This window comes from Lacerta agilis, chromosome 3 (genome assembly GCF_009819535.1).
Source record: "Lacerta agilis isolate rLacAgi1 chromosome 3, rLacAgi1.pri, whole genome shotgun sequence".
NCBI classification, from domain to species: Eukaryota; Metazoa; Chordata; class Lepidosauria; order Squamata; family Lacertidae; genus Lacerta; species Lacerta agilis.
This window is the reverse complement of record NC_046314.1, coordinates 61,519,028-61,532,590: the sequence shown is the minus strand read 5'-3', so window position 1 is coordinate 61,532,590 and position 13,563 is coordinate 61,519,028. Positions and strand designations below refer to the sequence as shown.

At 41.3% G+C, this 13,563-nt stretch overlaps 1 protein-coding gene across 2 annotated transcripts in view; it reads right to left on the bottom strand.

Moving 5' to 3' along the window:
* Window positions 1–6,092, bottom strand: part of GRM1 (glutamate metabotropic receptor 1) — a 162,740-nt gene extending 156,648 nt beyond the window's left edge. The window contains exons 1-2 of one of the 2 annotated variants that reach the window (XM_033143945.1): window positions 5,915–6,092; window positions 3,408–4,306 (exon numbers count right to left, since the gene is read on the bottom strand). In XM_033143945.1, the coding sequence (XP_032999836.1) occupies window positions 3,408–4,170 (763 nt within the window). In that variant the 5' untranslated portion in view covers window positions 4,171–4,306; window positions 5,915–6,092. The remainder of the gene's footprint in view (window positions 1–3,407; window positions 4,307–5,914) is intronic. The other variant, XM_033143946.1, reaches the window with a different exon arrangement.
* Window positions 6,093–13,563: the final 7,471 nt, after the last annotated feature.

Below are 13,563 nucleotides of genomic sequence, written 5' to 3'. Positions count from 1 at the left end.
TCTTATCAACAGTTATACAGTTCACAGTGCCACTAGATGAGGTGTGAGAGATCTGTGATCAAAATCTCCCACTCTGTTTAAATTTAAAACCACCCGTGGTGCCATCATATCCCATCAGAGCTGTGGCATTGTGGTAGTGGGTGGCTGATACCTTTTTCAATCTGAATAATCTCCCCAAACTATTATTTGACCCCTGGGGAAACATCAGACACCAGTATTGTTCTTGTATGTTTCCCCCTACAGGACAAACCACATTTGGTGTTTGGGGAAAACAGCATGAGGGATTGGAATAACTTGCCTCTGCTAGTACTGTTGCACTGACCCAATTTTCACCCACTGCAACTGCTTTTAACTTCTTTTGGATGATCCAATTGTGATCCACTTGTGAATGCCATATCTTGTCTAACCCAAAGTTGATCTTAAATCAGCAGTGAGGGTCAAATCAATAGTCTTTCATTATCTCTGGTCCAATGGGCGACTCCCAGGGCAAAACCATAAAAAATACAGTATATCTTTATTGTGAATTGTACAAAACAGAGAGGTATTTAATTTCTAATAGATCTTTTACTGATGCTTATATAACATATAATTGGGATGCAGGTGGCGCTGTGATCTAAACCACAGAGCCTAGGGCTTGCCGAATCCCCACAACGGGGTGAGCTCCCATTGCTCTGACCCAGCTCCTGCCCACCTAGCAGTTCAAAAGCACGTCAAAGTGCAAGTAGATAAATAGGTACCGCTCTGGCAGGAAGGTAAATGGCGTTTCCATGTGCTGCTCTGGTTTCGCCAGAAATGGCTTAGTCATGCTGGTCACATGACCTGGAAAAACTGTCTGCAGACAAACGTCGGCTCCCTCGGCCAGTAAAGCAAGATGAACGCCGCACCCCCAGAGTCGTTTGTGACTGGACTTAACTGTCAGGAGTCCTTTACCTTTATATAATATATAAACAAGAGAACCCCCAAGATGGCAAACTGAAGAGAGGTGCATCCATTCTCACTATCCTTGGGGCATTTGCTTTCCTCGTTTTAACAACAGGATAGTGATTATGATGATGATCTCAACACCTTATGTAGTTTACAGAAAGAAGTGTCATAACCTTGTTGGAGGTTTGGAGAGTAGAAAACCCCAAGAATATTGCAAATTCAGTATTATTTCTTCCTTAATAGGGTTTTGTTGAGATCCTAGGTGGACCTATGTAAGTCCCACCAAACTTTCAAGTAAACATGCATGGGATCAGGATGCACATCTTACATTGCTAATATGTTGGGTGTAAACAAAAATGTGCACAGCAATTGTATCTGTAAAACATTTATGATGGCGCACAGTGAGAAGTCAGCATGTTGCAAAGCAGACTTGAACCCCAAATCCCAAAAATATCATAGTAGAAGGGAGAGGTTACTTTTAAATTACTTCCTGATAAGGAATATTTTCACTTTAAAAGGGCAGCTTATTGAAAGATTTTGCAAGCAGTATATGTAATTACTAGTGAAAGTATCATACCCTTCGCCTAGGCTTTACAGCATGCACTGATTTTAAAATACATTTCTCAGAATGATTCAGTGACCCCATTTACTTTTGAGGGGGAAATAGCATATGTGATAAATAAAGAATAGTCTTCCCCTTCACCTGCCAGAAGATCTAGCTATATGCACAAACAGTGTTGTAATTGAGTGCCAGGAGTATGCAACAACAGGGATGAGTTACAGTTATTTTATTCCTAGGTTGCCACAGAATGAACTCCATGAATACTTATTTCCTTTTCTTCACATGTTTCAAAAAAACAGGCTGATTCCACATTTTTAATGGCTAACACCACTCTAAGTCAAATCACCTATGACTAACTGAAGGCTGTCTTATTTCATGAGTCAAGTATATACTTGTAATTTGTTTCTTCCAGCTATTATTTGATCACAAAAAGTTCATGAAAAATCCTATTTGTTATGACAAAAAGACATTGAAAACCTCAGTATAACAGGAAATTCAAAATGCAATGCTTAAGAAGTCCAAATTTTGCATGTAAAAAGTCAGTTATTATTTAAACAGATATCAAAGTTGAACATTTCCCCTAGTGGACAACTTTAATTATTTTTTATCTATTTGTCATGATCTAGCTAGAAATTATTGCTTATATTTTCTAATAACATTTCTCCCCAATTCCTTCACTATAGTTTTAAAGTATAGTAAACTTCTTCCTTGTAGTCACTAAAAGATAATATTATCTGGCGATTCACAAAGCATCAACACATTATGACTATTAATTCTTTTGTATACTTGCACGCTTAGAGATCTTTGCCCACATCAGTTGTTTTTATGAAATATGTAACAACAATATTTTTTGCTCTCATCCTTGCTGCCTGGTAGTGTCCACAGATAACAGATTTCCTAGGGGTCAAATGCCATTTTTATTTTTTAAAACAACCTTGGTGTTCACTAGAGCAAAAATACAATTGACATGAAAGACATCTTTTCTCTCTCCCTCTCTTCAAGGCAAGCCTGCAGAACTTGCCTCATCGAAAATCTATAAACTTCATTACTGAGCTGGCACTTTTTCTTTGAGAATGATTTGTTCATGCCATTATTAACTTTGCCTGTAGATTTCCACATCTGCTACCTACTTAATTAGATATGAAAGACTGTTTGAAATTGGAATTATTCAGTCTCTGTGAGGAAGAGGATAAAAAGGTTGGTTTTAGTACAAAGTAACACTATCAGGGGTGTGTGAGTGTGGGTATGCATGTTTCTTCTTCTAGATGTTCAACTTCTATCTCAAGAGCATGGATTCAAAAGTGCTGTTAGCTAACAGTTTCACTCTGTCATGCTCAAATATTTAGTCTTTGGGGAGTTAGCTGCCCATGATTCAGGAGAAAGGTTGATTGCTAATAAAAGACCGATAGAGGCTTGTCCCACTGAGGGGAAGATGAATATTCCCCAAAAAGCTTTACAAATAATAATAATAATAATAATAATAATACACCCTAAGCAATGTATAGGTACAGTATAGCTCTCTTATCCTTTCCAAAATCATGGATAATTAATCGTCTGAGAGCTAAAATTAATGAGATGAGAGCCAAAATGTATCTATTATACTGTATATGCCTGTTTAGCAAAGCTCATTACGTATACTATAGGAAAGTTCTGTGGAGAGCTATCTATGGTTGTAAGAGAAAGACTAGTTCAAAGCAAAAGGAAGGAAGAGACCTAAGTTAAATGGTTTGGACTTTGGAGTAGGATCAGGACCCTCTTCTCTTCTGATATGAAGTCACTCCTTCATAGCAGCAATTTCTCAGAATTGGAATAATGTTGCCAATCCTTTAGGGTTAAAGTTGGATTGAGACTACAAAGTGATTTATACCTGAAATGCCCTACAGGAGCAATTAATAATATGAGCTTCTCTTTTTATACCCACCTTCTGTATGGACAGCAGACACATAGGTCCAGTTGTAACGTTTGACTATGTCGAGCATGGCTCTGGCTTGCAGAATGTCCGATGGAACTACCCTCAAGAAGTATTTGTACAAAGTTTTGTCACTCAGGTCAATACTGGTTGCAGAATATGCAATCTGGGGAATATCAAAGAGCTGAAGCAGATTTTGAACCTGGATGGCCACAGAACTGGATCCTGGACCAATGACACCAGCAATGGGCTTTTTCTCCCTGACCTGGTGGTGATATGCAGGGTCAGGCAGGCAGCGGCCGAGAGCATCTTTCTCATCTCGAATGGAGATCAAAGAGTCCCTTATGAATTCAATACTCTGCTCCAAGGCCACAGAAGAGTGCCAACAGGAATCTCGGATTTCACTGCCTAAAGTGATGTTGGGCAGCAAGACTGGGTCTGAATTAATTATATCCAGAGTATGAAACATGGCCTCAACTCTCTGGATGCCATATTGCTCTCGGATCTCACCACATTTTCTTTCGGGCACCTTCTCAGCTGGAGGTTGGTGATGAACAGAAAAGAGGGCTCCTATAATGACATCACCATCCATTCTGGCTACTGATCTTTGGGAGGAAGCACCTGAGATCAAAACCTTCCTGCCAGCATTCTTGGGGAGAAAGTCCATCTCCAGGAAAATTGCAGGGAAGAACACCAGCAGCACACCTATCATCTTGTTGCAGGAAGCCATCCAGATTCTGGCGACCAATTTCACGGGCTCTTCCCGCCTGCACATTGTTAAAGATATGACAAAGGCGGCAGATTCGCTCCACTGTTTTACTTCTCAAGTGCCTCCAAAACCCATTACAATGTGCCCTTAAACCAAATCGCCTGGAGGTGCAACAGAAGTCATCATAGGAGTGAATTGTAGCCTGTTGACATAGGAAGAAAGAACAGAACACATTGATCAGCTGAAAATATGTCAAAGCAGAGCTCAGTAAAGGTCATTTTCTTCATGAACATCTCTCACCACCTGCCTGGAATATTAGCAGACACCAAATCAAATGGCTCCAAATAGCAGGTGTCTTTCGATTTCAAATCTCAAGGAGAGAAAGCAGGGAGAGAGTAACAAGGCACAGTTACACTACTGAGACCAACACTGTGTAGGTTTGGGTGTGGGTGTCTGCACACACACACACACACACACACAATAAAGTAGTGATGCCCTATTGCATGCATGCATATGTAATATACGAAGAATCTTGCATTTATAAAAAGAGTGCAGTGTGTGACTTGATATATTCATTTATACCTAGCCACCTCCATGTGCAGAAATTGGTATCCCATATCTACTAAGGCAAAATGCTGCTACCTGCATTCTGACACTTAAAACAAAGAAAACCCTTTACAAGTTTGAGAACTTCATTATGTCTTTAATTAGATTTTTTTTAAAAACAAAAACAAAACCCTTCATTATTAAGTCAAGAACAAGAAAACTATGCTAGTTTAAACACCTTGAGAAAGACGGGGTGTGTGCGCTTCTGTGTAGAATCTTCAGAAAAGAAAATGTCATTTAAAGGTCAAGACAGAATTCTTAAAAACCCGTACAAGATACATCCTTTCCCAGCTAGATTAATCTTTGGGTTTTGAAAGGGGAAAAGCTGTAGTTTCGACAAAAAGAGACAACTATGCAAGCTGTGGGAAATACATATTAGTTACTAAGGCAACCGCAGGCAAAGTCCTGGTGTGCTTTTCTGGCACCGCTTGCTTTTCATGCAGACTTTGGGCAGGAGAGGTGACAAGCCAGGCGGCTAGAGTTTAAGTAGTTTAATGCGATTTAAAAGGCGATCGGCCGCTCCTTGGAGATAATTGCTGATTGGAAAGTCGGGTATTCTTCGCTTCGCTCGGCTGCCTTGGCTCCCTGTTGCATGGGCAGGGATTGCTATGGATTTCAGCACCCTGGACAACGTCCACGGCAACCCGATCCCTAGCGAGTTCCTCCGTTCGGTGCAACAGAATCTGCAGCCACGCTGCGCTCCTTGCCCCAATAACTTCTTGCACCCGCTGCTTTGGTCTTTTGCACCCACACTACTATCCAGTCCCCGAAAACACATAGTAGAAAATACATATAGAGAATTCCAGTTGCAGCAGCCTCTTCTCCCCACCCTCTATCTGAAAGGCTTTTAATGCCTGCGGAATGAAGCGCTGCTGGTGGGTTTCTATGAAGCAAGCCAGATTTCTAGTTGCCACCTCCCCACCACCACCTTCCTTCGGTCTCTCTCCCCATTCCTCTGAAGGACAGAAGAAGGGGGAAAGGCGAGAGATGAAAGCGGGAAGAAGGACTGCACTGTGTGTAGCAAGTGCCGATTCTCCCTGCGCACGCACAAACACGCACATCTACGGAATCCAGAGAAACTGGTCACAGGAACCCGAATCCGTCTGAAATCTAATGGAGAAGGAAGGTCTTTTTGTCTGGCTCTCTTGCCTGCAACGTTCTGGTTCGCGCCGGTCCCTTTTGGAGGATTAAACTCAAGACCTACCTGAATCCGAATCGGTGAGGCTGGTCGTTCCTTTCCGTGTCTGATGCGTTCATTGCCAGTTCTCCTGTTCACATTTCCCTTTGCCACAGTCTGGTACAGGCGAATCGAAGGAGATGGGCTGTACGCGACTGCCCTCTTTCTTCAACGCTGTTTTACCGCATGAAGGAGGGAAAGGGGAGGGGTGTGTGGAAACAGGTCACTCCAGGCTCATCTATTATCTCATGCATAAAGATCAGTCATTCTTTCCCCTTCTTCAACCAGCTCTCAGCCCTCCTCCCTTTCCATATATATGTTGGTTTGGACTGTATTTCAATGCCATAAATTCGTTACTTCCCAGTCACAGAAGCAAGTATAATAAACAAGAGAGAAACTGGTTTCAGAGGTATAGACAGACATGCACATTTGCACCCTGCTGAGAATTTGTTGAGTGAAGATTTCTAACACTGCATTTGAAGATTTAATTTTCCAATTACTATTGCATTAAAACCCTGCCAGAACAAAGCAAAATCCCATGAATTGTCTAGAATGGAATTTTTTTCCAGCTGAATCTAAAGCTTGCATGCTAAGAGGCATGTAAGATTAAAATAATACCAGGCTGAAAAAGGCAATTGACCTGCTTGCTACACAGACTGAATTAAAGGACTCTAGTGTTTTAGTTTATTATATGAAAGTTAAAGTTAGAATAAGACCCCACTGGGAACGCTAGACGCTTTCAGGGCTGATAGTTGCCCTACTTCTGAAAAGACAAAGACACCTTGTGCAAAGAGATGACTGCAAGAATCCAAGGACCATTTTATGTAAGCTTATTTGCCATGGTTTTCTCTCTGTGTGATCTCTGTTACCTTTACACAGTTCATTTATGTGTTACATTTTGTTTACATTAGTTCCAGTATTACTTTTTTTTTAAAAAAATAAAACCTGTGGACCTGTGAGATTTATGGTATGTTTTTGGTAAAAAAGAATAATCTTCCTTCTGCCTGAAGGACACCCAAGGTAATGTGCATCCTATAAAAGCCCACTCAACAATTAAAACAATGGGGTTTAAAGTAATTGATGAAAGACCATGGCTAAAATAGCTGCACAACCATTTGCAATGCAAGGAAATGTCTTTTTAAAATCCATTCCAAGTCTAAATTCCATCATTGATGTGGCCTGACATCTCTTACTGAGAATCAGACTCCAAAGCTGTAATGCCACCTGTGGGAGCATTCTTGCCTCAAGCGCCACAGTGTCATTTAAGGAAGGAGGCCTAGTGTAAGGTCTCACCAGCTTATCTCAAAGAACAGGGTTCATATGCGAGAAGACATTCCCAGAGGTAAGATCAAATTCATTTATGAAATCAAGAGAGACCATGAAGCTACAACAGGGGACAGTGAATCAATCTTTTGCAGAACCAACACACGAATGGTGGCTTATGAGTTAATTGTTTCCCACATAATGGGATTAAGAAGCATGCAGGTGGAGTTTCAGATTGGTTTATGCTTTATCTTTGGGAAATTATTTTAAGAGAGGGAAATTCTCCCCTGAGGAAAAAGTGAGAGTTGCTTAATAAAAGCAATGAAGAAATCCAGGATTTTAGTACACATGTGATTGGACAGCTATGCTCCCCTCTCAAACAAATGTTAGCAGCAAAGGCGAGAATTTCTGTCTTTGTCATTCACTATGAAGTCAAACATCTCCAGCCGATGAGGTGGAAATAATCTAGTATTTTTAATCTCTTTTTGAAATTTGTTGTTGTTGTTGTTGTCATACAGTACCTGTGTTGTTTTAAGATACATATATTGCAGGTAGGTCAATTACACACATACTCACATCTTATGCTTTTGACCTCAGCATCCCATAGGTTCTGGCAGTTCTCAGCTCATAGAAGCTCACGCCTACACATCTATAGACATATGGAGTCACCTGAGTAGGTAAAAGTCATACCATAGCAACATACTTTTGAGTGGCCATATTTGACTTCTAAACTGATAGTCATGCAACAACCCAATTTTAATACCCAATGTAGGATGGTTTCTAGAGCACCCATGATTTGCATAACAACAAAAAGCACCTTTAATACCTGAGGGGATAAGCTTCTGCTCCTTAGGAGGATGTCTCAGGAGCCACAGGATGCTGCTGACATCCCCCATCTCACCTCCCCCTACTGCCAGAGGGGGAAGTCTGCCACTGGGTGATCTCTCCAGTGTGGCAGCTGAAAGCTCACTGCCATTTCTGTTCTGACAATGGTGTTCCAACAGAGGTGAGCCCAGCAACAGACAATGCAGAATCCAATGCCCCTTTCACTCCTGCAACACCCCCTCAACAAAGGTCCTAAGTTTCTTTTAGCCATGGATCTGGCATAGTTAATTCCCTCCCATTGTATGCAATGGGAGTGAATTTACATAATTATTTAACAAACAAATGAATGGGCCATTCCCACCTGACTGCTGTGAGACAGCATTGCTCTGAATGCAATGGGTGGCTGTGCTACAAATCACCACCCCCAACATAGGTAGGTTAGCTTATTTACCAGATTTGCAACAATCACAGTTCAAGTGAATATGTGTTTTCTTTGCCCATACAATGTTTGCATTCTATTTTTTTTCACCAACTTGGACAGGATACTCATTGATTTACACAGCTTCAATTCTGAGTCCTGTCCCATCCCTCCACTCCCTGCTAAAAGTGGGATCACCTCCCTCACACACAGCTTGATAACACTCCAAGACCACAACATAATTTTTACAGAGCCAAATATGGATAGTTGTTTCCCATCTTCACAATAGACTGAAACATTTTGCTGAGAATGATAGGCAGAACTGCCAGATCAACTATTACTTAGAAACAATCTGGTGTTTCTGGGATATGGCCAATATACATTACTAACTCAAGTTCAAAGGAATGCTTCAGATATATCTGTGAATATATAAAAGTATTATAATAAACTGCAGTATGCATAGAACATGTAGACTCCTGGAAGTCCAACAAAAGTCATGAGGATGAGCAGCAGGTTTAAGATTATAATGGGAACCTCTAGCATGATTTGGAAAGATAGGAACATCCTTAAGGCAAAACAAGTAAGAGTTATTGTAGCACCTCCAGAAAGATTATTGATAAATAGAAGTTTTAAAACACATCTCTGCAGCAATACAGGAAGGCTGAAAGACCTCACATATTATCTTCAACTGAAATATAAATTCCATGATGGTATTTCATTAGCATAATGAATTCCATATACCCTTTTTTAAAGTAAGCAAATCACACAGTCTTCCCCAGAGATTTGACCAATAGGGAGTTTTCATCTCGTGGTGGTTTCAAGCATCTTCAAATGTGAAATATATGCATTATCCGGCACCTTGAGACAACATTGTGTGTTTTCAATGCTCTTCAGGGGCTTTAGTCTCTCCCAAGCAATGCATAGTTTATGTTCATCCAGATGTACTACCTCAGTAATTGCCTGCATTTGTCACAGTATTTTATCCATACCTGTATCTATATGCCAGCCCCCAAGTGTGAAGGACTAGATGTGGTAGAACAAGCAGAGGTTCAATCCAGATTCAACAGAAACTGTTGATGGTTCATGTTTGAGTTTGCAGTCTATCTTGAATGGAGTTGCGATTCCTGTGAAATATCAGGTACTTAGTTTGTGAGTATTCCTTGATGCATTGCTCCTGTTGGATAGGCAGGTAGCATTGGTTGTAAAGGGTGCCTTGTCCCATCTTTGGCTAGTTTGCCAACTAAGAACTTACCTTGCCACAGTCATTCATGCACTTGTGAAAGGGAAGCCAATGTGGTACCTTCTAGGTGTATGCAGAAGGGTCATGGCTCTGTAGTAGAGCATCTGCTTGGCTTGCAGGTCCCACCTTGAATTTCCAGAATGTTAAGGTAGGCCTGGAAAGACCTCACCCTGAAATCCTGGAGAGCTGCCACTAGTTAGTGTAAAAAAAATACTGGGCCAGTTTGACTGTTAATTTGACTTGAGGCAGATTATTATGTTCTGTTGTTGAACTCCAACTCCCATCAGCCCCTGGCAACATGGTCAATAGTCAGGGATGATGGGAGTTGGAGTCCAACGACATCCAGAGGGCACTATATTGGTACTGATGTACTCTCATCCTCTACACAGGATTACTGGATTACTGTGTGGAACTACTACCCTTGAAAAGTTTTCAGAAACTGCACTTGGGACAAAATGCTGCAGCCAGGTTGCTGACAGGTGCTAGCATTTTAATTCCAATCTGCCCATTTTGAGAAGTGCCTCCTGTGGTTCACGTAATGAATGTGACAGAATCCTGAGCTTCTTTCAAACCCAAACAAAAGTTACTTTTATCATTAAGGGTAATTTCATTTTAAACAAAGAGCCTGGTGTGGATAATATTCTGCCCTGGGCATATGAGACTATGCTAAGGGCTGCCAATTTGAGAATCACAACTAATGCACGCTGTATGCTACTAAGCTTTACTGCTAAGTGCAAAGGTAGCCCAACAAACCTCTGAAATGAACACAGAACTCGATGAGTTATTGGAAGCCATGCCAGCATTTTAAAATAAGGCTGCAGTTCTAATAATGCCACTGAAATTGATTAAATTTTCCATGTGTAAGGAGGGTGTGGAAGTTTGCCACAGGTTTCATTTAATATATTTGCATTAATGACAGTAAGAGGGGTGGCTAAGCCACAGCCCTCTAGTTGTTGCTGAAGGACAACTCCCATCATCTCTGACCATTGGCCATGCTGACTAGGGCTGATATAGGTTGTAGTTTAGCAGCATCTGGAGGATCACAGGTGGTGCACTCCATACAGCCCATGATCTTCTTTTACAAATATTGGCGTTGGCAGTCTGGAGAAGGTGCAATAAAGTTCATGGATAAAGCTGGCAGCCAAGTGAATTAGTGCATAGCTGGGCTGACAGGTGGGTGGATTGGGAGCTGAAAGCCAGAAAAGCCTGTAGGGATAGTCTGAAGAAAGCTTGATTTTTACCCAAAGGATGGGTTGTCAAAGCAGAATAAGAGGCTTTTTAAAGTGCCAGTTGGAATCAACATTGGCCCTTTATGTCACCTTACCTCTGCTGACTAAATAGCTACAGAATTGCCTTCTGGCCATTAGCAATGATGGCACTCAAGTGGCAACAGAGATCAGGCCAGCCACTCTCTCTTCTGGCAACCTGCCATGAAATATATCTGGGACTAGTTATCAAAGTCCCTCGTTCCAGATTGTTGACATCGAACAACAAAACCCCATGGAAAAGGGGAACATTTGCTGCAAAAGGTAGGGCTTACTCCCCCTCCCATCCCCAAACAATGAGTAACAGAAGAGAATGCCTGCATCAAATATTTATCAGCTGCTCTTTGCACCCCTCAGCATCCTGCCATATTTAGTTTTTCATTTTTTTTATATTGCACAAAAGTATCTTAGCAGAATCACAAAAGTCAGAAAGGGTCATCCAATTTCCCTTGAGTCTCCTACAATTTAAAAAGGCTTGTGTTGTTGTTGTTGTTGTTGTTGTTGTTGTTGTTGTTGTTTAAGTTCTGATTTAAAAAGCAAAACAAACAAAATAAAATATTGGAAATTTGGAAATGGCTATGAAAAAAGAGCATGTTGACATGTTGGAATTGTGACTGATATGAACAGCATAACCCCATTAAAAGTCCTCCATCTCCACTTGTGGAATGTAGCTCGACCCTCTAACATAACTCCACTCTGAGCTTAATATGGAAAAGTCTCAGATAGGTCTGTCTTGGGTCATATGTGAACTGAACACCAACTTCCTTGGGAGTTCTAGCTAATCATGGACCATGCAATCATGTGCCACCTCCTGAAGCACCTTGCTCTGCTCACAAGTCATTGACTTAGATCCTAAGGTTGCAACCCTAATGATGTCTACTCAGAAGGAAGTTCTCTTTAAATTAAAGAGGCTTATTTGCAGGTAAGTGGGATTTGGAGTGCAGCCTAAGCAAGCTTCTGCAGGTGGAAGTGTCATGTGAGTGGAGTTCTGATCACGTGACTCTCTCACTAATGGAAGTGGGGAAGGTATTGCGCAGCTCCTGGTGAAAGGAGAGATGAGCAAAAAAAATGTCATACCACCCCATACTCTGCTAGATACCAGCTCCCTCCATGAATTTAAGGAGCCCTTTCATTAGCAGATGGCTAGTTAAGATCCAAGTTTGGTAGCTAAAGGGAGGGTTTTTTTTAATGCACACTTAAATCTTAGGGTCATAGTGTTCTTACAATATCCAACAGAGAGAAGCTTGGATAGATAAAGCTGGTTGGCTCACACTGGTAGAGCTGGTAGAGCTTAAACAACATGTTTAATACATAAATAGATGCCTGTAGGCTGAAAAATGGGATGCAAATGGGGAAAACAAACGAATATGTGAACTGGCTCAAATATCCCCTTGATTCACCCATATTGTTATTTGTTACAATGGCAAAGAGGAGAGTAGCTAGAAATTACACAGGACACCCTTGATGGCAGAGGGGGAGAAGTCAGCCACAACTTATTTTATTCTAGCTTAGCAGTAGCAAGGCAGGCAGGGCATGAAAACAATGGTTGGGTCTGCTAAAGCCATACTGTTGGTCTCCCTACTTCAGTATCATCTACTCTTACTGGCTGTGGCTCTCCAGGCCACATACCAGGCAGGAGAATGTCTCAACCCTACTTGGAGATGCCAAGGATAGGCAGACCAATGACCAGAAGGGAGAAGTTATCTCTCTAGACCTGTCCAACTCCTCCCTTAAGAACTTAACCAGGTCTTGATTGTGGGATTCCCATAGGCATCTGGTTGGCCACTGCGAGAACAGGATGCTGAGCTAAATGAGTCACTGGTCTGATCCTGCCGGACTCTTCTTATACTCTTAACCTGACCAACTCAGCAAAGGAGAAGATCAGTCTCCCCAAGTCAAAGCCAAAACAGGCCACTAATGACCTGCCACTACTAGTGCAGAGATCCTTCTGTCCTCCCTGTATCCTATCACACAGCACAAAGCAAGTCCACTAATGAAAGCAAGGATCCAGCATTTCCTAAATGATATATCCCATCTGCTGAGAAATCAAAGTCATATTCCTTTCTTTAACTAATCTTGCTAAATAAATTCTTGGTAATCTGCAGACATCACAATCAAGACAGGCTCGTGGGTTTGTGTTGCTGGGTGACACATCTGTCCAGATGTTGCCACCCAGGGGCTGCTCTGATAAGATCCCCTTCCCAAGGCTGTGACAGTAAATTATATCAGGCATTCAAGTGCAGACCATCCAGCACTCCCATTATTTTTGAAAAATGAGGTTGCGAAAGTCTAAGGCGTCTCATTCAATCTTGAGCAGCATAACAAATACAGCAGAGCTGCTCTATTTGTAACCTGGTAGCCTAGTTTGGAAAATAAATTAAACTTTTGATTAAATCAATGTGTTTTAGATATGCATTTAAAATACAGTATGAGCCTTCAAAAAGTTCACAGTATGAAAAAGCAGGAGAGAACCCTGTGCTTCCTTGGTTCATTTTGTTTAGTGGTCATTAATACGGTAATTGCCTCATGAATACAACTGAAATAGCTACACTTTTCAAATTGCAAAGCACTTATTATTGGAGAAAACTGTGTCTAATTTCCATGCACTGAGGGAAATGTACTGTACCTATGGTTTTTTTCTTGAGAATTCTGTTAAGATTAAATC